Raw genomic sequence first — 25,871 nt, 5'->3', positions numbered from 1 at the left:
TTCGATTGGGAATTACTCATGCAATTGTGCATAAAAAAGAATGGATAATATTAAATCATTGAAAAATGAAATAAATTTAAAAACACACACATAAACTACTATCGATGACAGTAAATTGAAAGATGTTTTAATTGTATAAAACCCAACTAGATATCAGACTTGTCTTAAAGAGCTTCAAGTAAACTAAGTCCACAACCATTCAATTATTTTTTTTATTATGATCTAAAACATTTTCCCAGATATCCTCACACGAATCAATAACAGTTTGCGGGGACGACAGTTTATGCTTCATAAAAAATCCTTGAATCTGCGCCGGACTGGCAGAACGTCCAAAGGAATTCACGCGTTTTCCGAACTCCTCTGCTTTTGCGGTGTCACTGTTGGCGAAGAAGTTCTTAAACATCTCCTCCAACTGATATTGCGTACAATAGCCAATGTATTCCTTTAAATCGATTCTACCAGGACGAACTAAGGCGGGATCCAGGCGGTCAATGTAATTTGTGGTCATAAAGACAATTCTGGCTTCCGTGGAACCAACACCATCCAAACAATTTAGGAGTCCACTGAACGTAATCCTGTTGAGCCCGTCAAAGGCGGATTTCTGCTGCGGAGTAGCTTCCCGCGAGACGAATGCTGCGTCGATATCCTCCAGCAGAATGATACTCTGTTCTGGCGCCACATTCAGAAGGTGATTAAGTCGATCATCTGTGAGGCCTCTTTCAGATAGATTTAACAGGCAAACACTGTACTCCAGTTCGCCCGCCAGGGCAGTAATAAAGCTAGACTTGCCACAACCAGGCGGCCCATACAGGAGGTAGCCTCTTCGATAGGGGATTCCTCGTTGCGTGTACCACAGAGAGCTCTTAATGAAGTCCTGGCAGTCGGCAATGATTCTTGCCGAAGTTCCGCGATCCAGCACCACCGATCCAGTTGGACGCCTTCTGCGAGGATGTCCAAAGGGCCTCCATTCCGCACCCATCGCTGTATAGAGCACGGTTTTGCCTTCTGTGGCTTCCAGGGCCAGTTGCCTAGCCTCTTCTAGGATGTCAAAATATATACCCTTGTTGTTGCCGAACGCTGTTAGTGTCACTGTTTCCCATGGAACACCCATGTGAAGGTCCAATGTCTGTTGCTCTCTGGTTCGCTCCACCTGAATCCAGTTGCCCTTGTACTGGAACAGATGCTTGCCTATGCTGGGTATGAAGTCGTAGCTGGTTTTAATCGTGCCATTGTCGTTCTGCACAAAGTTCGTCTCCACGCTCAGGTGCTGCGTTTTTCGGGCTCCTCTGATGGTGATCCATTTCAACAGCCACTGATAGGATTTGTCCCGACACGGCACCTCTAGGGTAATCATGCAGTGCCGCCGGAACAGAATCAATCCGCCCTGGAGTCCCTTCCGCAATATGGCAGCAGCGGCGCCCACTCCAAACAGTCCGAAACCAGCCCCAAAGTAGGGATTCGACGAAAGTCCAGCTACCAGATCGGGTAAAGTCATCTTGTCTGTAAAAAGAAATTTTAATTAAAGTGTTTTACCCTATAAAACAACACCTGTTGATCAACTGTGAGGTTCCACCATGCAAAACAAGTAAGCCTAATGTAAACAAAGGCAAATCTTCGTAAAGAAACTTTGTTAGCAAATAATACTAATGTTTAGAAGCACATATTTACGTACACGTGTACGTCACAAAACGCATAAATCGTTTTTTTAATTATTATTAGTAAGAAAACCATGTTTATTTTATTATTTTACTAAACCATTTGGTAGCACTTTCGTTATGTAATTAATTGTATTCTAAGTGTGCAAAAATAAATATTCAAGTTGACACTCAAGCGACATATTTTATTTGGTATAAATAACATTTTAAATGACAACTTGTCATTCACTAAAATCAATCAACATTGTTTTATAAAAACATATTTTAATACCGGCATTGAGGAATATTTATAAGCCAACAGTGTGCCCGCACTGCGATATAGGAAATACTCCCCTAAGCTGGTATTATATATACCTACAAGCAATATTAAATAAATACCGCCAATGAAAGAAAGTTTAAAATTTAAATACAAAAATGTATCCCTTAATATAGACACTTATTTGTATTTATTTTCTAGAATGAGAAGCAATGGTTTTGCATATTAAATACCTATCCAAATGTAATAGACACTCTGTTTCGTTTTAGGATCTATGCAAACGCATGAACAATTTTATTGTATCCTTCAATCTTACATTTTTAATGGTTTAGATGGTTTCATACCCCTACAAATGCCTAAGGACGCTGCTCGGTTGCAACGAGGACTTCTGGGTCGCGTGGTCCCGCAGCTGGTTCCTCTGGCGGGGATGGGTGGTCATCGTCATCGTCGTCCTTAGGCTGATTAGGCGGAATGCCCTTCTGCTTGGCCATTTCAAGATATATTTTGACCTCTTCATCAGTGAGAATTTTAAATGGCTGGTTCTTGCCGACGATGGCCACAGTGATGTTCTGCAAGAAACACAATTAACTACATATGAACGGCGGCAAATGTCTAAAAAACTTACAAACTGGCCAGCATTCTCTTTGCTTTGATGCTCATCCGTGGGCAGGGTACTGCGAATAGCCTGAATGCCGTGGCAGATGATATCATCGTTGGAGCAGTCCAGGAACTCGTTCAGTTTTTTCTCCAGATAGGTGCGTGCACTTTGTGAACGCGATCCAATCGAATTGGCCTTGCAATTGAAAAAGGTTGCCGATGGCGTGACCTGATAGATGTGCGGACCCCTCTCATCGTAGCCGGCGACCAATAGACCAACACCATACGGACGACGATCGTAGCGCTGAGTGGTAGTCTGCATCTTGTTGCCCAGGTTTGTGATCAGCCGGGAGACCGGATAGGTTGAGTCGTACGAGTGCTTGTAATTCAGGCACTCGGAGCGCAAGTACCGGCTAAGGACACGCGCATCAGCCGTGAGGCCAGCAATGGAAATACCCAGATGATCGTCGATGGGGATGATCTTGCGCTGAGTGGCCGACAGTTCCGATGTTGGCTTGCACAGGGCGACGAGTACAGCGGTTTCTTTATTTTTCAGACCCACGGTTGCGGTTCCCAGTTTCACGGCCTCCATTGCGTACTCCACCTGGTGGAGACGTCCCTGCGGACTCCACACCGTAACATCGCTATCGTACTGGTTGCGAAACTGAAAGCAACGAGGTAAGTTTGTAACATATGCTATTGACACACAATTATTCGCAATAAAGACTTTACCATGACTTTTGAAATGCAAGCCGCTGAGCTCAATGATGACAAGTAGAAATGCACGATAGTTAGTTATGGCACGCCGGGAGAAACAAACAAACTGTATATCGAAAGTCGATGAAGGACTCGGGCTTTCCATCATTATTGGAACACTGAAAAAGAACTCTGTAGGATATGCTTAAAACCTATCGGGCGTTATCGTTTTAATTTTATTCAAATAATTATTTCACTTGTAATAAAAGTTTAGTAATTGTAATTAAAATTATTTCAGCGTCATTTCCTACCTGACTATACATGTCTGGCTTGCCCATCAATACAACTTCTGAGGTGAGTAATACAATTTAAAACTTATACGGGCAATTGGTTATAAAAATAATTCCGTTTAATTTAGTTTAATATTTAGTCTAAGATTTCTATGCATATAAAATGCTTTAAAAAATTCGATGAATTTCTTTGAGTGTTCCGTTTCCATTGTTCCAAGCTTGCATTCCCATCACTGCATATCGACAACAATCGATTGTCTTGTCATTAAATCTGATAAGCAGTCAGTGGGAGTGTTTACGTTTTAATTGTATATTTCAGTTAGTTTTCACTCTCTCCTGTTTTGGGACCGAGGTTTAGTAGCTCCGAAATCGGATTGTTGTTGAGGGTATATGCTCGTATATATACCGTCACTCGAAAGTGCTAGCATTAAAATTGTACTGTACAGATAAAAAGAAAGATTTTGGTGCGCACCTTAAGCAGAAAACCGTGTAATTTAATTAACTGAAGGAATTAACTAAGGTGACTTCATTGCAATGTGCACACATCGCGACATACATATGCCTCATAATATACCTGTGTATATACAGATATGCATGAACAAAGGAAACATTTTTATTGGTTCGGCGCATTACTAATGTTTACAATTAACGATTTCTCTGGAAGTGATAGCATAGTATACTATATTGCGTGCCCTTCATTGTAGCTACTGTTCGCAGTCCGCAGTCCCCCATATATTCTCTACAAGATTGCTTTATTCCGTGACATCCGCTTAACAAAAAGCAATGCACATATGTAGCTAACTAAAGCGCAAAATATATAAATAAAACATTGTGAATGGACCCGCACAGAATATTTCGATCCGCTGATTTCCAATTCCCGATCCCATTTACCAATGCGGTTGCCAAATTTGCATGTGGCGAAGGGAAAAAAGCGCAATCGAAGCGGTTTTCGATTTCCCAAGATGTACGTAGTAAGCGAGCATAATGGAATTTCCCCCTCCATAAAATCAGACAACTAGTTGCATCATCACTTTCTCAGTAGCCGTCTATATTGTACATACATATACCAAAAGCCAGTTAACGACAATGCGTTTTAGCGCGAAATTTAACGTATCAATGTCAGAGACCAAACCCCACTTATGTAGCTCCGTGGACGGCTACCTCGTTAACCTAATCGGTATCAAATGGTCTCAATGGTCGGCCCGTGCTTCGCTCTTTATAGACCATTAGGTCACAATTCTTGAACTACTCTTAATAGACCCCGAGCTTTTAGGATGTGCTATGTTTTCGCAGTCTTATAAGGCTTACTTTGAGTCAATTAACACACAAATCATAGCTGTAAGATGTTTTTGCACAGTTGAAGTGCACAGAAGTCTGGTTGTTTAACTAGTGATATCCCTAGTCATTCTTTTTATCTCGATTTTTTTATGTTTGTTTAGTTTTTACTATAGTTGAAAAAACATTTTGTCAAAACTTTGCAATTCATTCAACTATTCTTCAATTATTTTGAGTTTTTTATGTTTGTTTAGTTTTTACTATAGTTGAAAAAACATTTTGTCAAAATTTTGCAATTCATTCAACTATTCTTTAATAATTTTGAGTTTATAATTAAATAAATAAATTCATATTCATTCATAACAAAAAATCCTGTGGTATCTTGAAAATTTTACTAACATTTTTATTTGTAAATATACAACGTTTTGGCAATAAAAATTGATCAAATTCGAAATAAACGAAATCTTTTATTTTGGTACTTATGGTTTATTATCGGAATCTGTTCTAATGGGTGGAGGGATTATCCGAAATTATAAACCACCCAACCATATAATGTGCAGTTTGATTACATTATAATACTTTGTATTTGATAGTAGAGTGTGGCAATGAATCAGTTTTTTGATATTGTTTTATGAGTCGACAATTCTATTATTAGAGTTGCGTGGCATCTACAGAGTCCAATCCAGAATTCAGTTGCTAGAAATCGCAATTCCGAGTTGCAAGTGTTCCAAAACTTTGGCTTAGCCACTTCGTTGTATGTACATATATTGTTTGCTGGAATAAATGTTTGTTTAATTCGCTTGAAAACGGTTTCATCTGGCTAAACTCACATTTGCATGAACAGTACTTTATTTATTTAAGCGAAAAGTCTGAATTTGACCGGCTTGGATTACATTTGATCGAGCTCTTTGTCGTTCAGAACGCCATCAGAAAAATCGTGTAGAAAATCTGAGACTCTTGAGTGCGATTTAGAAAATAATTTAAAGCCCAGTGCTCTATAACAAAAACGTTCTTTACAGATATGCGATTGTGATAGAATGAGTTCAAGATCCCCGTTCAGGAACGCTCCCTTTGGAGTACACATCCTCCTCGCTGCTGTACTCTTTACACTAATTCAATCATCGAAACAGGTAACCCGCATTTTTATCATTAAGAATATTAAGAATACTGAGTTTAAATTCGCGTGCAGACTAGTCGTAAAATCAATTCTCAAAATTGACTGGTAGATTGTATTGGAAAAGCTGCCGGGAATGAGCTAAAACAGATGCAAGGCAATTAAGAAATATATATAATTTCATAGTTCTGGGTGGCAAATGACGTATTTAGCTCACGAAGTAAAATCTAAATATAAAAAAGGTATATAGGGTCAGCAAAAAGATATTAACTCCGACATTGGAGATAGCTAAAAACCCGACTGTAACTGCTCGCTTTCCATTTATCTGCTCTGTAATGCATCGTTTTAAACTGCTTTTACTATAAAATATATTTCTGTTTCTAAGGACTGCGTTTGGTATGGCGTGTGCAACACCAATGATATTATGCACAGTCAAAACTGTCCGTATAATGGAACAGCGAAGGAAATGGCAGCTGACGGACTGGAGCTGCTGAAGAAACGTTGTGGATTTCTGGTGGAGAACAGCGAAAACAAATTTTGCTGCGACAAGAAACAGGTATGAGTAATATAAGCTTTGCACACGCGTCGCAATTGTTACACAAATGACTTTTTCCTGGCAGGTGGAGCTTCTTAATAAGAATGTAGAGCTGGCCGGAAATTTCTTGGATCGATGTCCATCCTGCATGGAAAACTTGGTGCGGCACATCTGCCAATTCACCTGCTCCCCAAAGCAAGCGGAATTCATGCATGTTGTGGCCACACAAAAAAATAAAAAAGGTACCTATTAAACCACAATAAAATAAATGTGGTATCATACGTATTTGATGTTAATCGAAGTGAATCTAGGTATTGTATGTTCATGATTAATTATACATTCATCATTTCAGATGTTGATTACATAAGTTCTGTTGATTTGCATATATCGACGGAATACATCAACAAGACTTATAAATCGTGCTCGCAGGTACTTCAGAACTCATTATTACAAATACCCATTGTTAATTGAACAATTTTGTTCTGTTTTAAATAGGTTTCTGTACCACAAACAGGTCAATTAGCACTTGATTTAATGTGCGGAGCTTATTCAGCATCTCGCTGCAATCCTACAAAATGGTTCAACTTTATGGGCGATGCCACTAATCCATATGTTCCTTTTCAAATAACCTACGTTCAGCATGAGCCCAAATCAAATAGCGATAACTTTACGCCCCTGAATGTAACGACCGTTCCTTGTAACCAAGCGGTTAGCGTAAGTGTTACCTTCATTTCGAAACATGATGTCTTCATGTTGTACAAAATATAATTTGTTTGCAGAGCAAACTACCCGCGTGCTCCTGCTCGGACTGTGACATGTCCTGTCCCCAAGGACCTCCGGAACCGCCCCGTCCAGAGCCCTTCAAAATTGTAGGACTCGACCCCTATTTCGTCATCATGGCAGCCGTATTCTTCGTTGGAGTCTTAGTATTCCTAATGGGCTCGTTTCTATTCACGCAAGGTTCGTCAATGGGTGAGTTTGATTATACATTGAATAGTTCTGTATCAGAATTTTGTGCGCACTTAAAAGTATACTTGCTGTGTGAATTTTTTAAAAGAACACACCGAAACTGATAAGAGTTTTACAGTATAGTATACTTATTGTTATAATATACAAGCGAAAAAGATCATAGACTTTTAACATGACCGTCTTAGAAGTTTAAAATATGAATTACTTTTTTTCAGATGACAACTTTCAAGTGGATGGCAATGATGTTTCGGATGAAATGCCTTATAGCGAAAACGATTCGTATTTTGAAAAACTTGGCGCCCACACCGAAACCTTCCTGGAAACATTTTTCACCAAATGGGGAACGTACTTTGCAAGCAATCCTGGCTTGACTTTAATTGCCGGAGCTTCCTTGGTTGTTATTCTGGGGTATGGCATTAACTCCATAGAAATCACAACGGATCCTGTTAAACTTTGGGCCTCGCCGAACTCCAAATCCAGACTGGAGAGAGAGTTTTTCGATACCAAGTTTTCGCCTTTCTATAGGCTGGAACAGGTAAGCTTTTAAAATATGAGATCTTATGTAATGGTATTGCTAAATCTTTTTAATACTTTCTTCTTGTAGATAATCATCAAAGCTGTCAACTTGCCACAGATTGTACACAATACCTCAAACGGTCCCTACACATTTGGTCCCGTGTTTGACAGGGACTTTCTAAGTAAAGTATTGGATCTGCAGGAGGGCATCAAGGAAATTAACGCGAATGGCACACAGTTAAAGGATATATGCTTCGCACCCTTGTCAGATGACGGAAGTGAAATTGATGGATCCAAGTGCGTTATTCAATCGATTTGGGGATACTTTGGCGATGATCGAGACAGATTGGATGACCACGATGAGGATAATGGATTTAACGTAAGTCTAAATACGTCAATTGATTTGCGATTGAACTTTATTCTGGTTTTGTTCATAGGTTACCTATTTGGATGCCGTATACGATTGCATTAGCAATCCCTATTTATGCCTAGCTCCCTATGGTGGTCCCGTAGATCCAGCCATAGCATTTGGTGGTTTCCTGCCCCCTGGAGCCCAACTGACTGGGAGCACGAAATTCGAGTTGGCCAACGCGCTCATTCTGACATTCCTGGTCAAAAATCACCACAACAAAACCGATTTGGAAAATACCCTAACGTGGGAGAAGAAGTTTGTTGAGTATATGACCAACTATACGAGAAACAACATGTCGCAGCACATGGACATAGCCTTCACATCGGAGAGGTCGATAGAAGATGAGCTTAACAGGGAGTCCCAGTCGGATGTTTTGACCATTTTGGTGTCCTACCTAATTATGTTCATGTACATAGCGATTTCGCTGGGACACGTAAAGGAGTTCAAACGAGTGTTTATCGACAGTAAGATTACCCTTGGCATAGGCGGTGTCATCATAGTTTTGGCCTCAGTAGTGTCATCCGTGGGAGTTTTCGGCTACATCGGTGTGCCGGCAACCCTGATTATTGTCGAGGTCATACCCTTTTTAGTATTAGCTGTCGGAGTGGATAACATTTTTATCCTAGTCCAAACTCACCAGCGCGATCAACGCAAACCCAATGAAACGCTTGAGCAGCAAATAGGTCGAATACTCGGCAAGGTTGGACCCAGTATGCTGCTCACTTCCTTGAGTGAAAGCTTTTGCTTCTTTCTCGGTGGCCTTTCTGATATGCCGGCCGTTAGGGCTTTTGCCCTATACGCGGGCGTAGCCCTAATCATTGACTTCTTATTGCAAATAACCTGTTTCGTAAGCTTATTTACTTTGGATACCAAGCGCAGGGAGGAAAATCGAATGGACATTTGTTGTTTCATCAAGGGAAAGAAACCGGATAGTATAGCTAATAACGAGGGACTATTGTTCAAATTTTTCAGTAGTGTTTACGTCCCATTTTTGATGAAGAAAATTGTCCGCGTTAGTGTAATGGTCATCTTTTTTGCGTGGCTATGCTTCAGTATTGCTATTGCGCCAAGAATCGACATTGGGCTTGACCAAGAGCTGGCGATGCCCCAGGATAGTTTCGTATTGCATTATTTCCAATCGTTGAACGAGAATCTCAACATTGGTCCACCAGTGTACTTTGTTCTGAAAGGCGATCTAGCTTATACGAATAGTTCCGATCAGAATTTAGTGTGTGCAGGTCAATATTGCAACGACGACAGCGTCCTGACGCAGATATACTTAGCTAGTAGGCACTCTAACCAGACCTATATCGCTCGGCCTGCATCCAGTTGGATCGATGACTACTTCGATTGGGCGGCAGCAGCAGCATCCTGTTGCAAGTATCGAAAGGATACCGGAGACTTTTGCCCGCATCAGGGTAAGTTTTGCAAATCAGTAGTTGAATACAGCAAAAATATCTAATGATTTCCTTCATATTTCAGATACTTCGTGTTTGAAGTGTAATATTACGAAAAATGCACTTCTAAGGCCGGAGGCAAAGGAGTTTGAAAAGTATTTGCCATTTTTCCTCAAGGACAATCCGGATGACACGTGCGCCAAGGCCGGTCATGCCGCATATGGCGGTGCTGTTCGGTACTCCAACAGCCATGAAAGACTGAACATTGAGACGTCATATTTTATGGCCTACCACACCATACTAAAGTCCTCGTCGGACTATTTTCTGGCTTTAGAGTCGGCTAGGAAAATATCAGCAAATATTACGCAAATGTTGCAGGGCAGACTTATGTCCAATGGAGTTCCTATGGCATCGGCCCTTACGGTCGAAGTTTTTCCGTATTCAGTATTCTACGTGTTTTACGAACAATATCTAACCATGTGGTCAGATACGCTACAGAGCATGGGTATTTCAGTTCTTTCCATATTTGTTGTTACATTTGTTTTAATGGGCTTCGACGTTCATTCCGCATTAGTTGTTGTCATTACGATAACTATGATTGTTGTTAATTTAGGAGGCCTTATGTATTATTGGAACATTTCGTTAAACGCTGTTTCGTTAGTAAATCTTGTTATGGCTGTCGGAATATCTGTGGAATTCTGTTCGCACTTGGTGCACAGCTTCTCCACTTCAAAATCAGTGAGTCAAATTGATCGAGCAGCAGATAGCTTATCGAAAATGGGCAGCTCCATTTTCTCTGGAATTACTTTAACCAAATTTGCGGGCATACTTGTCCTAGCTTTTGCCAAAAGTCAGATATTCCAAGTGTTTTATTTCCGCATGTACTTGGGAATCGTTGTAATTGGGGCGGCGCACGGGCTGATCTTTCTCCCCGTTCTATTAAGTTATATTGGTGAGTAGTAATAACTTCTAAGATCGCTTTCGTACAACTTAATAATCCTTTGTTTTGTCTTTCAGGGGCTCCTGTAAGTAACGCTAGATTAAGGTACCATAGCCAGGCGGCTACTGAACACGAGACAGCTCTATCGGGTATACTATAAATCAATCCCATAGTTGTATTGTAATAATCTCAAAAATATTTTAAATGTTAACTGGTTAAGGTAATAAATAATAACAAATGAAAGTCGCGTTTGATATATTTTTTGTTAAACTTATTGTTATTTTTTCGCAAAAAAAAAATAAACTCTCGAATACCAAAGAAACACTACGCCTTTCATCTTTTCTTGACTTAACTTCACGACCCCGAACAACACATATTGAAAAATCGAAATAACACGAGAACATCGTTAGATCCTTTCAACAGTTTTGTACTTTATTTTATCTTGTTGGTATGTTTTTAACAAACGGAACGATCTCCTTAATCCATTCGATGGATATTTCCGTGACTTGACGGAGAAACGTTTGTTCCGTCTGGACAACTTCGGTGAAGAGTATGTAGCTCGGCTTGTACTTCCCATGCAGAACGCTCGACGGATGGATTTTAGCCCTGATGTTGCCGGAAACGGTTATGTAGAAGCCATCGCGTTGCAAAACGGCAATGTTTTCAAAAAATCCATTTAAAATGCATTTCTTCAACATTTCAATGTCATCCGAACTATTCAGAGCCAAATGTAGACGCTCGCTTATTTCCGTCAATTGTCGACGGACATTTCGGGCATACGTTAGGCTACGCAAATTTAAATAGTTGTCATGGCACCACATCTGAAAAAAAACAAATAAGGTAATGATTGCCTTACAACGACGATTTAATGACGAAACATTTACCTTTGGCTTTTCGGTTTTCGAAAACGCATTGAACACATTCAGTAGCGTTAAATGATCACCATGCTTGGACTGAAACTTGGCGTGAGCTAATGCAGCCATTTCGTTTTTGTCGCTATTCGAGACGAATACGTGATCGCTTGAGAGAACAGATACGAGACTTAGAATTTCCTCCATGCAGCCAAATGATGATGCAGTTAGCAGTAGCTTTGAATACTTAGGATCCAAGGGATACTGCACCATTTGCCGACCCAGTGGTGTTATGTATGAAACTGTTCCAGTCTTAATAGCTCCCAAGGCATCTAGACTCTTATATGCACTGCGCAGTCCTTCTTCAAGTGGCGGGTCTAGGAAGTCGAAATTGTTACAATCGATGTCCAAGGCTAGGAGCTGCAGCACCATTGACGTTGGGTTCGATCTCAGGATTTCTGGCTGAGTTGCATCTGCAAAGGAGTCCATTTCCGCCTTTGTGTACGCCCTATAGCAAGTTCCATCCGCATCTCTACCTGCTCGTCCTGCTCTCTGCCAGGCTTGAGCCTTAGATATCCGAACTGACTTCAGGACATCGAGTCCGTTTGCAGTATTAAACGATTTCTCTTTCACGAATCCACAGTCAATCACACAGCGGATTCCCGGAATAGTGATCGACGTTTCTGCTATGTTTGTGGCCAATATTACTTTGCGTACGTTGGCCGGTGTCGGCACAAAACACTCCAATTGCTTGCCCTGTGATAACTGAGCGTACAACGTGAAGACGCGGAGATCTGTTGTTCCAGTCGTGTCAATCTAAAATAGTGAGCGACTTATTTTTAATGATGTGCAATCTGTGGGTTGTACGAGGATAGGCTCACCTTGGCAAGCTGGCGAATTTGTTGGGCCAATGACTCTATTTCTTCTTGTCCTGTTAGGAATACCAAAACGTCGTGGCTGTAATAAATATATTTTAATATTAGTTAATGTAATTCAACTTTATAATACCTACTTTCTCGGAGTGGTGCGGTGTATGTGAAAGAGGGTAACCAGCACGGTGTGGACATAGTCCTCGTGTTCCTCCTTGGTGTGCATCACGCGGACCGGGTACGTTCTGCCCTCCAGGTACAAGCCCTTGCAACTGAAGTACTTTCCGAAGTGATCGATATCCATCGTAGCAGAGGTAACCACTACCTTTAGGTTGCCCAACTTCTGCTTCCGCCTCTCCTTCTGGGCATCCTTGACTATCCCGAATAATAGGTCCGCGTTCACGGTTCGTTCGTGAGCCTCGTCGAGAATAATCACAGAATATTTGAGCAGCAGACGATCCTTAATGGACTCTCGCAGCAGAACGCCATCGGTGAGGAATCGAATCTTTGTGGCCTTTGAGGTGGCATCCTCGAATCGCACCGTATAGCCCACTGTGTCGCCAATGTTTCCGTTCAACTCCTGGGCCACGCGACGGGCAACTGTTATGGCCGCCACTCTGCGTGGCTGGGTGATCCCGATCATTCCGCTCTTGGCGTAACCAGCTTGCAGCAGGAACTGAGGTATTTGCGTCGTCTTTCCCGAGCCCGTTTCGCTCATGATCAGCACGGTGTCGTTTAGTTCCAGTTCCTTCAGGATTCGCTGGCGGCAATTGAACACGGGCAGGGATCGCTGGTGCTGTTCGATGGTGGTTCTTTTGCTGGTCAATAGAATGGGAGCTATGGTTTGCTTGATTTGGGCCACATGCGTTTTCTTTTCCAGTATGGGACTGTTTGCAATGGCATCGTGCTTCCGCTTGATGGAGAATTTCACGGGCGATGGGCCTCCAGCATCGTTTTTGCTGGTGGCAAAGTATTTTGAGTCCATTATTTACACTTCGCAGCACGTTTCTTTAAAAGAAAAGTAAACAATTACACTTAAGTTAATGCTTAGTCATCTTTTAAAACATCGAAATGTATAGATTTGTAATAAATTTTAATCGTTCCTACCTGTGCCACTTTTTTAATAATTAAATTAGTTCTCCTGCCCGGAAATATTTAATAAAAGTTTCAGACGAAAGAAGAGAAGCAACAGGCGTGCGAACTGCACCAGGGTTGCCAAGTTCAACGAACATAGTATATTTAGGTATATACTATAATCATTAGTTGTTATATTTTTAATTTTGTTTATATTGTAATAAGTAGAACTTAGTAACTCAACCTGATTTATTTCTTGTAACATTTCTAAAAATTATTTATTTTTCTGTTTCTTTGGAAAAATGTTTACTCTTCTGTAACAATACAAAAAAATGTACATAACAATAGCAAAGAATTTAAAAATTTGTTTTTGAAATTGCGTAGTTTTTTATAAGTTATTGCGAATCTTAGGTAAAGCACTTTCAAACTTTAACCATTAATTTCATTCAATAATCATTAAATTTTCAGGGACTAATGTTCTATCATTTTAGATATTTAAAAGTTCTTTTGATTCGGTCACACTATATTTCAGTAGAACAACAAACTTGTGATTAAAAAATATTTGTTTTTAGAAATATCTTTAAAAACATGAAGTCTGAGAAACTGAAACGAAACTTTTGGGTGTCCGCCGAAATAGAGTGCATGCTCGACTTGATAAAGGAAGTAAACAATTGCCAAGGAGCACTGTCCACGAGCACCACCCAGTACACCTTCATCCAAATTGCCAATCAGATGAAGAAAAGGGGTTTTCCAAATAAGTCGCCAACCCAAATCAGAAGAAAATGGTTTCAAATGAAGAGCGCTTATCTGTGTTACAAAAAGGGGAACGTTGATCGGCTATTTCTTATACCCGAGAAATTCCGCAATGATATTGCTCGGTTCGTAGAAAGCGGCGAAAAAATTGGACGTTCCAACTTATCCACCATTTCAACTGGAACTCCGGCTGTAGTGCAGCAAACTCACGAAGGTTTGTATAATATCTAATATATTGTTATTATTGTTATGATAAATATATTTGTATTTTTCAGTAGTCTCCGAGGAAGACACGACTCCCATGGACATATTCCTGAATCAAATTCGTAAAAACAATAAAATGATAAATTCCGAGTTCTTTAAGATGGAGGAATCGTTACAGCAATTCGAGCAAAAGTGCCAGTTTATTAGAGACAGAAATGTCAATAAGCTCATCGATGGTTATTAGCCCCATACATATAATATAATATTTCTAAATGTATAGTGAATCCAATAAAATGTAAGCAAATCTAATGTCAGTTTTGTTTATTTTTTATTAAACGCTTTAATCATTTTCGAAGCAGTAGCGTAATAAATGAGCACTTTATCACATATACAACTTCAACCCTCACAACTCAAGTAGTAAAAGCAATTTACTCACATAAAAAAACTGGTTTTTTATGTTGTTTTGTGTATATATATATACATTTGCATACGTATTTATGTGCCTTAGTTCTTAATGTCTCCATTTGCCACCGCCACATAATATTTACTTTTGGAGTTTTATCTAAGTGGCTAAAATGGCCTTACAGCTGCTAAAACTGAAGTTCACAATAAATATTAGTTTAATAACCGATCTGTATTAAATTAAATCGTTGCAAACTTTTTAAATTACATTAAAACTTGAAGGATTTAAGCTGCAGCCCAAAAGCTACCATTAGCTTCGAGAAACCGGCTCGAATGCGAAAAACGCTATTACTTAATTGCGCTGCAGATATACAAATAGAAATCATTGGTATGTACCATACATTTCTTTGCACAAACTAGTTTATTTTTTTCTTTTAAGTGTACGTACGTATGAAATTCACACAAATTCAAATTTGGCCGAGAGTGTGTAAATGTATATACATTAAAATGAACTAAAATTCATAATTAAAAGTTCAAGTGTCATATTTTAATTATTAATTAAAAGCAGCTTCTTAGCTTGCAGATTAACGTTTGTTAATCATTTCTAACACCATGGCGTGAATTAATATACAGCTCCATTGTTATCAAGCTGTGCTCCTTTGTTGTCATTATATCTTGAGTACAATAGACCGAGAACCATTTCGTTCCACATATAGAGTCTAAGTCCCAGCACAGCTCTTCTACCAACCCAGACCTTTTTCTCTTTTTTTTTTTGCTCTTTAATTGGTCATTGTTAGACGAACCTGTAAGTCTGGCTTACAGTGCGGCGTTGCCAGACTGCTTGCAGTCTTTAATTTAAACGCAGTTCTTGAAGAACAAATATTTAAACTAAATATGATGTAAAAAAACATATTAAAAAGCTTTCTAAAGCATTCGTTTTTAGTAAATATTTACAAAATGCACCAACCTGCCTTATTTCTTTTTCTTATAACCCTATTGCAAAACCTTTTTCATTTAAGAGTATATGTATGTCTTGCTTTTTTTTAACTATTTCGTTGTAGACAATTATGTTAGCTATTGTTTGGATTATATTACTGAGTAGCACCTTGTGTAATTGCCTGGACAATGGACTCGCCAAAACTCCTCCAATGGGATGGCTTTCGTGGGAGAGATTTCGATGCAACACGGACTGCGTGAACGATCCAGATAATTGCATTAGGTAAGCCACTAGCCTGTAAAGTTTAACTTAGTTAAGGTAAACCATTATTTGCATTATTATTTGCAGTGAAAATCTTTTTCAAACTATGACCGATATTGTCGTGGCGGATGGTTATGCATCTGTTGGCTATGAATACATAAATATCGACGATTGCTGGTTAGAAAAGCACCGCAGTCATGATGGCAAATTGGTAGCTGATCGCAAACGCTTTCCCAACGGCATTAAAGCCTTATCTGATTATGTGAGTATAGAAATTAACTGATGGCGATTTTGTTTATGTATACTTTGCCACCAAAGATTCACTCGAGAGGCCTCAAGTTTGGAATTTACGAGGACTACGGCAACTACACCTGTGCCGGATATCCAGGCATAATTGGTTACGAGGAGAAGGATGCTCTCCAATTCGCGGACTGGAATGTGGATTACGTGAAGCTAGATGGTTGCTATGCCCTACCCTATGACATGGATCATGGCTACTCCACTTTCGGGCGACTTCTTAACAGCACAGGCAAATCGATGGTGTATTCTTGCAGCTGGCCAGTGTATCAGATATATGCTGGAATACAGCCGAACTACTCGGCCATCCAAACGCACTGCAACCTGTGGAGGAACTATGACGACATTCAGGACTCCTGGGCGTCCGTTGAGAATATAATCGATTATTATGGTAATAATCAGGACTTAATAGCGCCCAACGCTGGTCCTGGACACTGGAACGATCCAGACATGGTGGGTGTAATTGGTTTTTACTTAAAAGTAGTTTATTTTCATCTCTTGCCATTTCATTTTCAGTTGATTATCGGAAATTTTGGACTGAGCTATGAGCAAGCGAAAACACAGTTCGCAATTTGGTCAATTCTGGCCGCTCCTCTTTTGATGTCCGTTGATTTGAGAACGATTCGTCCGCAGTTTAAACAAATTTTACAGAATCGAAAAATAATCGCCGTGGATCAGGATCCTCTTGGTATTCAAGGACGAAGGATTTATAAACATAAGGGCATTGAGATTTGGTCAAGACCGATTGGACCACTCTACCAGAACTTTTACTCCTACGCAATCGCCTTCGTAAATAGGAGAACCGATGGAACTCCTTCGGATATCTCAGTTACTTTGAAAGAACTGGGCCTGATTAACTTTTCTGGCTACAGAGTGGAGGTAAATATATAGCTAGGCCTAAGATACAGCATATTTTAATTTCTTACTATATCTATTTTGCTTCAGGACCTATACGAAAACGTTGACTATGGAGTTCTATATCCCAACACCAAAATCAAAGTGAAGGTAAATCCTTCGGGCGTGGTTATGCTAAAAGGAGAAGTTCAGTACCCTGTTGACTTGTAATACGGTTTGTTAGAGGAGATCACCCATGATAATATTATTTCATACTAATTTGACAATAAATTTTAACTCAACCCTTCCTGCGTTAGCGACTGACAATTTAAAACATAAAACAATATTCTTTAGTATAGTTTCAATATTAAATACTCACACAATTTATAATGAATATTATTTCTGTGCCTCTACAAACCAATGTTTAGGTTTACATATATATCTAATAAAAGTAAAAAAAAACTCATTGATTGTCATAAATTATCTGAATTAATTGATTAAATAAAGAAAACAATATTTTTATTTTTAACGAACTTTCCATTTGAAAACTTTTGAGGTCCGGTTTTTTTTTGGTATTTTCGACGCTCAGGGTATTTTGCGACAATGCAAGCCCGGTCATACAGCTGGGCGAAAAGTGAACAATTGAAGCTGCGATTTAATTGAATTGAGAGCAATTGCTGCGCTTAGCAGAGGAGCCGCTTGACAATGCAGGTGTGATCCGCAGGCCGGGCGCCGATGCACAGTAGCAGGATGCACTTTTCCATACCGGACACCCAGGAGCTGGGCTCCTCGCCCACCTACACGGCGTACAACATACACATCAACGGCATCCACCACTGCGTCCTGCGCTACAAACAGCTGCACTCGCTGAACGAGCAGCTGCGCAGGCACTGTGTGGGTGTCCCCCTGCCGCCCTTTCCACCCAAGCGCTTGCTGCCGCTCACCAATGGCCAACTGGAGGCGCGTCGCAGCTCCCTGGAGCAGTACCTGCAGGCGGTGGGCCAGGACAATCGTTTGGCCCGTTCCGCCCACCTGCAGCAGTTCCTGCAGCGCGCCCAACTGGATACGGCTTTGGCCGAGGGCCAGGTGGCCACCGATTGTGAGGAACAGCAGCTGGAGGTACAGGTCTACACGAATCCTGCGGGCGAACGCATCCTGGTCAGTTGCTCAGTGCAACAGAACGCCAGTGCGCTGCTCAAGAGCGTCTGCCGGGAGCTCCAGCTACCCGAGGAGCTAGTGCGTTTCTTCTGCCTGTTCTTAGTGCGGCGGCAGAAGAAATCCGGCGATTTGCACCTGGTGCGACGCCTCATGGACTTCGAGTCGCCGTATATAACGCGTCTGCAGGTACAGCCCTGCGAGCTGCTGCTCCGTACCTGCTATTGGGACTCCAGTAGAGACGCAAAGCTGACCGGGAACAAGGTGGCATTGAACTTGCTCTACAACCAGACTGTGGCGGACGTGAACCGCGAGTGGGTGGTCATCTGTACGCCCGGCGAGGGTCGCCAACTGAACAGCCTCCAGCTGCACGGAAGAGCGCGTGAGTACATGGACCTGGTGCGTCAGTTGCCCTCCTACGGGTGCCTGCAGTTCGATGAAGCGCAGGTGGACTATCCTGAACCGAACACAATGGCGGTAATCAGCATTGGCAACAAGGAGTTGGCACTGCGCACGGCACGTGGCGTTAAGATCTACGAGACAAAGTTCCGGGTGACCAGGATGCGCTCTTGGCGCGTCAGCGTCACGCACAACACGCTTGAATCCCGGCTGCAACCCACGCACCTTCAGCTGGCCTTTGAGTATCTTATTGGCAAGCAGACGCTGCGCTGGATAACCATTAACAGTGAGCAGGCCATGCTGATGTCCGTATGCCTGCAGGCCATGGTCGACGAACTGTTGCAGCGAGGCGGTGTCAGCGGAAAGGATCACAACAGCGACGAGGAGCAGGAGCTGAATGTAGTCACGCCGTCCTCATCAACGCCTAGCTCAACGTGTTCTACGTCGACGTGGGCATCCTCATCGTGCTCTACGTCCACTGCGCCTACAACGCCGCCAGTTAGGTTTCTGTCCGAGGACTCGGCGCCCAGATCCAAGGCCAGGCTGACCACCTCGCGTACCTTCGGAGCCGTATTCTTCCGCAACGACGTGGTGGACAATGGAGCACGTGTGGCCAACGGGGCGTTCGAGGGCATCGGCGACGATGATCTATGAGTGTGCTAAAGAAACGATTGCCGTGAGTTGCCAAAACTAGTCCTTTTTCTGAAGAAAAAGGAGCGCCAAACTATTTAGAAAGCCACTGCAACTGTAGGTGCAGGAGCAGCTTAACTCATTCGACTAAGGTTGAAGATTTTATATGTGTGTAATAGAAAAGACTAATCTCTCTGCTACTTGCAAGTGAACAATGTGGGATTTGCGCAAAAAAAGTTTTATTGGATGAAGGCGCTAAAGTGTGGTGTAAAGAATTGAATGCTCAAGATGAATGGCACGTTTTACCATCATTATTTAGATCTACGTGTTGAACTATTGTAAATGATGTGTAAATGGAAACTGGACGGATACTTTTATCTCTTTTATTATTTCTTGTATTGTAATATATGTACGTGAAACTTTCTTTACTTTAGAGATAGTTGAAAATATGTTATGCATTTTACAAAAATAAATGTACTGATGACTAAAATCTAAACAATGAAATATGAATGTACATTCCCTTATCTGTTGACTCACTTCCAAATAAATGACGAAAATGTTTTGACCTAAATTTTTAGCAAATATCTTTTTGGGGCTTTAAAAATAATAAAATGACGTCACTTAAGAGCGTCGTTGAATTCAAGTAATATCACTTTTAAATATAATGCTTGGATTGTAAATTGGAAGCACAAAAAATGCATTTAGGTGTTTTTAAAGCAGAATAAAATAATTATTTCACATTAATAGCATTTAAGCCAGAAAAAAGCAACGGAAATAAAATTACCACCAAAAAGTACTAAACAAGAAAATAACTAAATATTATCAAAGTATTTTTCCTTGGAGAATATAATCAAACCACATAACATTTTTGTATTTCAAAAGAATATTTTCAAATTTATAAATTAAAATAAGCTCGGCTTAAATGACGTTGAGGGTATTCGCGACGGTAAGCGCGAAGTAACTAGTATTTTGGTATAATTTGTTGGTTTATTTGGACCATTAAGCCGCGGTCACACTGCGACTGAAGAGAAAAGATTTGTACGGAATATAAATAAATTTTTGCCGATAAACAAGACAACTTGAGAAGATTAATTTTACACTAGCACCTGGAAATATGGATCGCAATAACGGGTAAAGTACTTGGAGAGCAGTGCAAACTCCCAAAAGAGTTACTCTCGCTCGAAAATAACCTGTGCGCGTCAAGCGACAAAAGACGGTGTTTACACACATACGCACATCCACGGGTATATACATGGCATGTCTGTATGTATGTACGATCTTCCTACCGATTAACCGTTACGGTTATTTTCTTATATATAAAAATGCGAATTAAATATTACAAGTATTTCTAAAAGAAGCATTACAAACCTAATTACTTTGATTAGTAGTATAATGGCTGCCATTGATAATGATCTTACTATATTAAGAATTATAAATATGAGTTTTAGGGATTTGTATAAAAGTTGAAATCGGTTAATTTAATATAATAATATACAACTTCTGATAAAAGTGGGTCATGGTTTTAAATATTTTTTCTTTAAATACAGCAAAGCAAATACCTTGCGGCATACTTTTAGACAGAATTTTGAAAAAATACTTTAACCTACATTTGAAATGTTTTTAAGAAATCGGACCTGAAAGTGTATTGTGACAAACTTTTGATTAAGTAAAAAATACTAGAAGGAGATTGCAACACCCTATCGCCTTTATAAATTAAAAGATAGCTACTATATTCACTCTATTCAACTAAATATATTATGTTTTACAATCTTATAGACGCTATCCCTACAACATAAGGCGGCAAAACAGCGGGCACAATGCGCCGCACAGCTACCATCACCACCACAACAACAACTCGGCGCCGGGCGCGTCCAATTCGCCGGGCTACAATAACCACAGTGCCGGAAACTCTCCATCCGTCGGTGGTCACAACAACAGCAATCCGCTTTATGCGTCCGCCGCCGGACAACAGCAGCAACAGCAACCACAGAGCCTGCCAATCTCGCAGCACGACGAGCTCATCCGGTACATCCGGGAGGCATGGATCAAGGTGAGCAGCTTACTTGGATCCAGAAGGTCGCCCGTTTGTCACCCTGCTTCGCTTTTTGCCCGCGGACAACAGGGACCGTGAACACTTGCTCGTTATTCAGACTTTGCAGTCCGATCTTTTGTTTCGAGAAATGAGAAAGGACTGCAATGAACTGCAATAGGAATTTAACCAGTTTTGATTACTTAACATCACATTTTGCGCATCAAGAGCTCTTTAAGAAATATTTTACAGGTGTCAAAAATAATGCTAGAAGAATACTTGAAACGTAGGCCAATGGAAATGGCTAAGCTACTTTTAGTTTTTTAAAATTTTTGAGGGTTTTAGAGATTTCTTATAAAAATTACCAATTTAGAGTAAAGGACATTCCAGCCAACCTCGAGTGCAAGATACGTTATGTAGTTTTTAAAGTATTCAAGAGCTTTTGAAGGTAGAAACCATTGAGGTTTGCGGTCCCCGGTCGAAATTGTCAGTTGCTCTTCATGCTTTGCTCTCTCTCCAGGTCTACGAACAGGGACCACCTGTGCTGTACTGCAACGAGTCCGATAATCAGCTGAAAAACTTCAAGCCATTCGATTTGGAGGAGTACTGGGGCCAGCGGCTGGTGCAGAACATTCACGTGACCACCACGCAGGCTGGTGGACACCAGTAGAAGCGGGAATCTTACAGCGGACAACGGCATGTGCGTCATGTGGTAACGATTAATTAAATTATACATTTAAAAGGGTGCCAGCAGCTTCCCCCCAATTATTGACTAATTTCCATGCAATTGGAATTTACATTTATGTTTGTTTGCGAACTGCATTGGACTATTGTGTGTGTAAAATACTATTAAAATCCACTGCCAGCTGAAAGGCAAACCATGATTCAATAAAGCGTACATTGGCAAACGATTTTTAACCCTGGCACCCTGAATCTTGCTTGCTATTATGCATTTAAGTGTTGTGCATCAAGCGCGCTTAAAATTCGACCAGAACAACAATAAACAATATAGAGCGTAGACAAATTAACAAAAATCATGCGTTTTCATTTCAACAAAGGGGCCCTCAAAAGCAAATTATTACTGTCTTATGTTTGAATATTGGGAGGCTGGGCAATAAGGAACAATTTAAATGTAAATGATAAAGATTTTAAATGATATAGAATTAATGTATACAAGGCAGTTAAAGCATTAGCAGAAAAGAATTATATTGAACAAGAGGTTTCTTTTCTTAGAAAATTTCTAAAATATGTTAAAAAATTTAAAGATTGTTGAATGGCGGGAAATACTTTGAAAAATTTACATTAAAACCAAAAAAAAAAAAAAAAACATTCAAACTTTTTATAAAACTATTTGCACGTTGGGCAACTAATCGCTCCTAGAAGTTCCTTAAATCACTGATATTTTCCAAATTATTTCGCAAGACGAAATTAACAAATCGAAGCGAAAACACTGCGTTTTTGTACTGAACGGCATTTCGTGGGTTTATAAAAGTAACTTTTATTTCTCTCACTGTTTACATCGAACCGCTGCAGTTGTCGTTTCAGCACATAAATCAAAAGGAGTCCTTAGACCATCTTGCGCAGCAGACGGTTGATCTGGTCCTCGCGGTTACCAAAGTCACCTCCGTTGACATAATGGTTGGCCTTCTTGCGCCAGCCGCCGGTGGGGGTGTTGAGCTTGAAGGGCCACAGGAAGTTGGAGGCGTACTTGAAGTTGGGACCCACGGTGAAGATCTCGTGGACAAGATCCTCGACGCACTGAATGCTGTGCGCCTGACGCAGCTTCCTCTCGATCACGAAGTTGTCGGTGATTGGCACACGCTGACGGTTGTGCTTCACGAATCCACGCTTGTAGATCAGCTCCCGCACGGACTTCAGATTGGGGTAGCCCCAGGTGATGTAGGGCTCGGCGATGCGAAGCATGTTGATGGTGGCCTTGTTCAGCTTGATGAACACACCGTTGTTGATCTGCCTCAGACGGAAAAGCTGCAGAACCTTGCGGACCTTGGGTGCAACCTTGTTGATACTGTGGGCAATGGGATTGGGGCATGAATTGGAGTGGCTGGAGTAGGTGGAGCATTACTAGACTCACCCGCGGATACGGACGACAAAGGCCAACTTAGCCTCGGCGGGCACGTAGAACTGGTTGCGCTTCTTGGCCAAGCGACGCAGCTTGATCTCGCGCTGCTCCGCCTTGATGTACTCATTCTGGTACTTCTCGGCGCGGACCAGGTTCTCCTTCTTGCGCAGGGCAATCACGGCGGCCTTCTTCAGGCGACGTTTCGACTCGGCCACTCGCTTGGAGATTTGTTTCTTGCTGAACTTCAGCTTCGATTCCGGCACGGCGGGCAGCTTTTTCGCTGCTGGCTTCTTGGCGACCGGAGCAGGCATCTGTGGGCGGCACAAAACAGTTGCATTTGAGCGGTTTCCTTTCAGTTTCGGTTGTATTTTTATTGAAAATATCGCACTAACCTTTTACTAGTCACTGCACACGCTGGTAAAAGAAAGGGAAAGAAAGACCGGAAACGTGCTATACGCCAACTATGAGCTGTCAAATCGGTGCAACCCTGCTTTCAGTGTTGGGTAATGCGCGACAGCGTGACACGCGCGCCATTGGCCAACTGGTCACACTGGCTGCGCTGCGGTCTATCGAGGAAGTACCACCTCCAGCAAAGCAACAGCAGATTGCGCGGAATTTTGGCAATAAAGGTGGATTTTTCAACCATTCTGGCTTGTTCATCACAAGTTAAGGTATTTAAATATGTTTTGTAGGTGCCTTAGTCGCTATTAGTTTATGTATTGCATGGTGGGATCTGTTTTCATGTGCTTTATACGCATATTCAGTGTTCACTCTGTTGTACATGGTTTACAATTTTAATTATTTTGATTTTGTAGTAATTTAATACACTTCGTTGTTTTTGTTTATTTTACACAACATTTGCACATTATTTTTTATTCGTATTATGCAGGTGGTATGGTTTTAAAGACAGATTTTTAGATATTTTACAGCTGGCATAATGTTGTCTCTAATTTCGTGCTTAGGGTAACACTGCTTATTTTATTAATTTGTTTTTTCTTTAAAAGGTAGATATTGGTACAATCTTACTTCTAACTTCATTAATTTCTTATACCCTACACTTTAGATCATATACATAATCAGCGCTTTAAAATTGGATCCTTGCTTAATTAACGACACTGACTTATCTGATACAAGCCAGATTAAAACCCTGAAAATTAACTACCTAAATTAGCTGTAATGAACTCCACTCAAAGCCCGGTTTATCACACCTCCGTGGAGCAAAAGCGTCATGCTCAAGATGTGGCCAAAAGACAGCGGATGGGCAAGCAAATGCCTAGACTTCGCGAAATGCTGAGACAGGTAAGGACAACCATATATCCTTAATATTAAATACATTAATTAATAACTAAATATTAATACATAAATATCCTGTAGAAATACCGCAAGCGAATCATAGAAACGCGCAATAGATGCACGGATGCCAATCGAGAAATCCAACTAGTAGGTCATAGAACTCTTTATAGTAAACTCATTAATAACCACAACCCGTTTCTACAGTCCGAACTCAGGGAAATCCTGCGCCTGGAACTCAGTGAGCTGGATAAGGATGTGGAACTGGAGGAGCTAATCCTGGAGGAGCTACTATCGGATGTCAACGAGTGGTATGCCCTGGGCGAAAAGAACCTGGAAACGCTTTACGCAGAGCCAGATGAGCAGCAAAAGGATGTCCTGTGCCCAGTTTGCCAGATAAAAAACCTACGTCACCACAAAGGTGCCTTCATTTGCGAATGTGGAATACGCTTCGAGCACTCTGCAAGCATGGAGCAGCTTCAGGTGCTGCTGCAACAGCAAATCGCCAGCCACGAACTTCAGTGCACTCAGGCCCTACGATTCTTTATCGAACCCGCTTCTGGACACCTCTACAACATGTGCGGCAGCTGCGACTACTTCTCCTCTGTTTAGGTCCACCATGGAGCTGGTTTCCACCTCTGACTGCTGCTAGGTTAAAGGAATTTGTTAGTCAAGTACATAAGCTAAACTTAAGGCAGTCTTATCAGTTTATATAACCGGTGATCTGCACAGAAGACTTTTAAATTCAAAAGAACTTTATAGATATTAAATTGTTATTAAGGTGATATATGGCCTATAGGATAATACATCAATATTGATCCAAAGAATAATGCGAGTTGAGGGTAAAAATAAATCTCCGAAATCATGTATTTTATTATTATTGCAGAGCAGATTCAAATCTTAGGCATTCTAGATTTATTTAAGTTATTCTAAGCTCTTACGAAATTTCAACAAAATCCATTCATGTGACATTCTAGAATAAGAAAATAAATGAGGTGCGAGATTAAGTTTAAGGAATATTAAACGCACTCTTCTATATCTTAAGAAGTTTAACAAACCATGTAGTTAAACTGCTAATTGCTTATGGCCTGCGATTTGTGATTTGCTTCGAGTTGATTTAGTGCCACATATATGGGTCGCTGCTATCAGTGGCT

The 25,871-nt window shown here is 40.9% G+C and overlaps 10 protein-coding genes and 1 long non-coding RNA gene across 16 annotated transcripts; 6 read left to right on the top strand and 5 right to left on the bottom strand.

The window, feature by feature from the left end:
• Window positions 1–105: 105 nt before the first annotated feature.
• LOC6527980 (mitochondrial chaperone BCS1) lies at window positions 106–2,001 on the bottom strand. Of its 2 annotated transcripts, none has more exons than XM_015198367.2 (2): window positions 1,927–2,001; window positions 106–1,500 (listed from the first exon to the last, which is right to left on the bottom strand). In XM_015198367.2, the coding sequence occupies exon 2, from the start codon at window positions 1,493–1,495 to the stop codon at window positions 200–202; it is 1,296 nt and encodes a 431-aa protein (XP_015053853.1). In that variant the 5' UTR covers window positions 1,496–1,500; window positions 1,927–2,001; the 3' UTR covers window positions 106–199. The 2 variants fall into 2 exon arrangements, with proteins under 2 accessions (XP_015053853.1, XP_015053855.1); XM_015198369.2 differs by lacking the exon at window positions 1,927–2,001 and adding an exon at window positions 1,673–1,823.
• Window positions 2,002–2,169: 168 nt separating this feature from the next.
• On the bottom strand, window positions 2,170–3,345 carry LOC6527979 (proteasome subunit alpha type-1). The gene is made up of 3 exons (XM_002089010.3): window positions 3,241–3,345; window positions 2,537–3,172; window positions 2,170–2,480 (listed from the first exon to the last, which is right to left on the bottom strand). The coding sequence occupies exons 1-3, from the start codon at window positions 3,241–3,243 to the stop codon at window positions 2,268–2,270; spliced, it is 852 nt and encodes a 283-aa protein (XP_002089046.2). The 5' UTR covers window positions 3,244–3,345; the 3' UTR covers window positions 2,170–2,267.
• Window positions 3,346–3,764: 419 nt separating this feature from the next.
• LOC6527978 (NPC intracellular cholesterol transporter 1) lies at window positions 3,765–10,895 on the top strand. Of its 3 annotated transcripts, none has more exons than XM_039371418.1 (12): window positions 3,765–3,880; window positions 5,789–5,899; window positions 6,269–6,439; window positions 6,504–6,660; window positions 6,771–6,847; window positions 6,914–7,132; window positions 7,198–7,390; window positions 7,603–7,922; window positions 7,992–8,282; window positions 8,341–9,733; window positions 9,798–10,664; window positions 10,730–10,895. In XM_039371418.1, exons 2-12 carry the CDS (start codon window positions 5,807–5,809, stop codon window positions 10,810–10,812), a joined length of 3,864 nt encoding a protein of 1,287 aa, XP_039227352.1. In that variant the 5' UTR covers window positions 3,765–3,880; window positions 5,789–5,806; the 3' UTR covers window positions 10,813–10,895. The 3 variants fall into 3 exon arrangements, with proteins under 3 accessions (XP_039227352.1, XP_002089045.1, XP_039227351.1); XM_002089009.3 differs by having other exon boundaries at window positions 3,766–4,014; XM_039371417.1 differs by lacking the exon at window positions 3,765–3,880 and having other exon boundaries at window positions 7,198–7,378.
• LOC120320798 lies at window positions 5,235–5,782 on the bottom strand. Its single transcript, XR_005560359.1, has 2 exons — window positions 5,600–5,782; window positions 5,235–5,543 (listed from the first exon to the last, which is right to left on the bottom strand). It is a non-coding gene; the product is annotated as an uncharacterized LOC120320798 (long non-coding RNA).
• A 168-nt stretch (window positions 10,896–11,063) lies between the features above and the next one.
• Window positions 11,064–13,597, bottom strand: LOC6527977 (ATP-dependent RNA helicase DHX33). Its single transcript, XM_002089008.4, has 5 exons — window positions 13,480–13,597; window positions 12,516–13,380; window positions 12,385–12,460; window positions 11,537–12,319; window positions 11,064–11,473 (listed from the first exon to the last, which is right to left on the bottom strand). Exons 2-5 carry the CDS (start codon window positions 13,355–13,357, stop codon window positions 11,090–11,092), a joined length of 2,085 nt encoding a protein of 694 aa, XP_002089044.1. The 5' UTR covers window positions 13,358–13,380; window positions 13,480–13,597; the 3' UTR covers window positions 11,064–11,089.
• Window positions 13,598–13,949: 352 nt separating this feature from the next.
• Window positions 13,950–14,712, top strand: LOC6527976. Of its 2 annotated transcripts, none has more exons than XM_015199019.2 (2): window positions 13,950–14,413; window positions 14,478–14,712. In XM_015199019.2, exons 1-2 carry the CDS (start codon window positions 14,035–14,037, stop codon window positions 14,645–14,647), a joined length of 549 nt encoding a protein of 182 aa, XP_015054505.1. In that variant the 5' UTR covers window positions 13,950–14,034; the 3' UTR covers window positions 14,648–14,712. The 2 variants fall into 2 exon arrangements, with proteins under 2 accessions (XP_015054505.1, XP_002089043.1); XM_002089007.3 differs by having other exon boundaries at window positions 13,953–14,413; window positions 14,475–14,712.
• A 99-nt stretch (window positions 14,713–14,811) lies between these two features.
• Window positions 14,812–17,436, top strand: LOC6527975 (alpha-N-acetylgalactosaminidase). 2 transcript variants are annotated; one of them, XM_002089006.4, is made up of 6 exons: window positions 14,812–15,193; window positions 15,867–16,024; window positions 16,091–16,265; window positions 16,322–16,753; window positions 16,817–17,179; window positions 17,246–17,436. In XM_002089006.4, exons 2-6 carry the CDS (start codon window positions 15,873–15,875, stop codon window positions 17,363–17,365), a joined length of 1,242 nt encoding a protein of 413 aa, XP_002089042.1. In that variant the 5' UTR covers window positions 14,812–15,193; window positions 15,867–15,872; the 3' UTR covers window positions 17,366–17,436. The 2 variants fall into 2 exon arrangements, with proteins under 2 accessions (XP_002089042.1, XP_039226987.1); XM_039371053.2 differs by having other exon boundaries at window positions 14,812–15,288.
• Window positions 17,437–17,737: 301 nt separating this feature from the next.
• Window positions 17,738–19,889, top strand: LOC6527974 (sorting nexin-17). Its single transcript, XM_002089005.3, has one exon. It carries the CDS (start codon window positions 17,870–17,872, stop codon window positions 19,340–19,342), a length of 1,473 nt encoding a protein of 490 aa, XP_002089041.1. The 5' UTR covers window positions 17,738–17,869; the 3' UTR covers window positions 19,343–19,889.
• Window positions 19,890–20,236: 347 nt separating this feature from the next.
• Window positions 20,237–22,258, top strand: LOC6527973 (MAPK regulated corepressor interacting protein 2). The gene is made up of 3 exons (XM_002089004.4): window positions 20,237–20,449; window positions 21,095–21,368; window positions 21,868–22,258. The coding sequence occupies exons 1-3, from the start codon at window positions 20,433–20,435 to the stop codon at window positions 22,015–22,017; spliced, it is 441 nt and encodes a 146-aa protein (XP_002089040.1). The 5' UTR covers window positions 20,237–20,432; the 3' UTR covers window positions 22,018–22,258.
• Window positions 22,259–22,825: 567 nt separating this feature from the next.
• LOC6527972 (60S ribosomal protein L7) lies at window positions 22,826–23,935 on the bottom strand. The gene is made up of 3 exons (XM_002089003.4): window positions 23,820–23,935; window positions 23,440–23,738; window positions 22,826–23,373 (listed from the first exon to the last, which is right to left on the bottom strand). The coding sequence occupies exons 2-3, from the start codon at window positions 23,736–23,738 to the stop codon at window positions 22,914–22,916; spliced, it is 759 nt and encodes a 252-aa protein (XP_002089039.1). The 5' UTR covers window positions 23,820–23,935; the 3' UTR covers window positions 22,826–22,913.
• A 49-nt stretch (window positions 23,936–23,984) lies between these two features.
• Window positions 23,985–25,741, top strand: LOC6527971 (RIP-like protein). The gene is made up of 4 exons (XM_002089002.3): window positions 23,985–24,098; window positions 24,491–24,726; window positions 24,802–24,867; window positions 24,925–25,741. Exons 2-4 carry the CDS (start codon window positions 24,604–24,606, stop codon window positions 25,327–25,329), a joined length of 594 nt encoding a protein of 197 aa, XP_002089038.1. The 5' UTR covers window positions 23,985–24,098; window positions 24,491–24,603; the 3' UTR covers window positions 25,330–25,741.
• The last annotated feature ends 130 nt before the right edge of the window (window positions 25,742–25,871 follow it).

The sequence above is a fragment of the Drosophila yakuba genome, chromosome 2L (genome assembly GCF_016746365.2).
Source record: "Drosophila yakuba strain Tai18E2 chromosome 2L, Prin_Dyak_Tai18E2_2.1, whole genome shotgun sequence".
Lineage (NCBI taxonomy): Eukaryota > Metazoa > Arthropoda > Insecta > Diptera > Drosophilidae > Drosophila > Drosophila yakuba.
The sequence above is the reverse complement of the archived record's forward strand: the minus strand, read 5'-3'. Positions and strand labels throughout refer to the sequence as shown.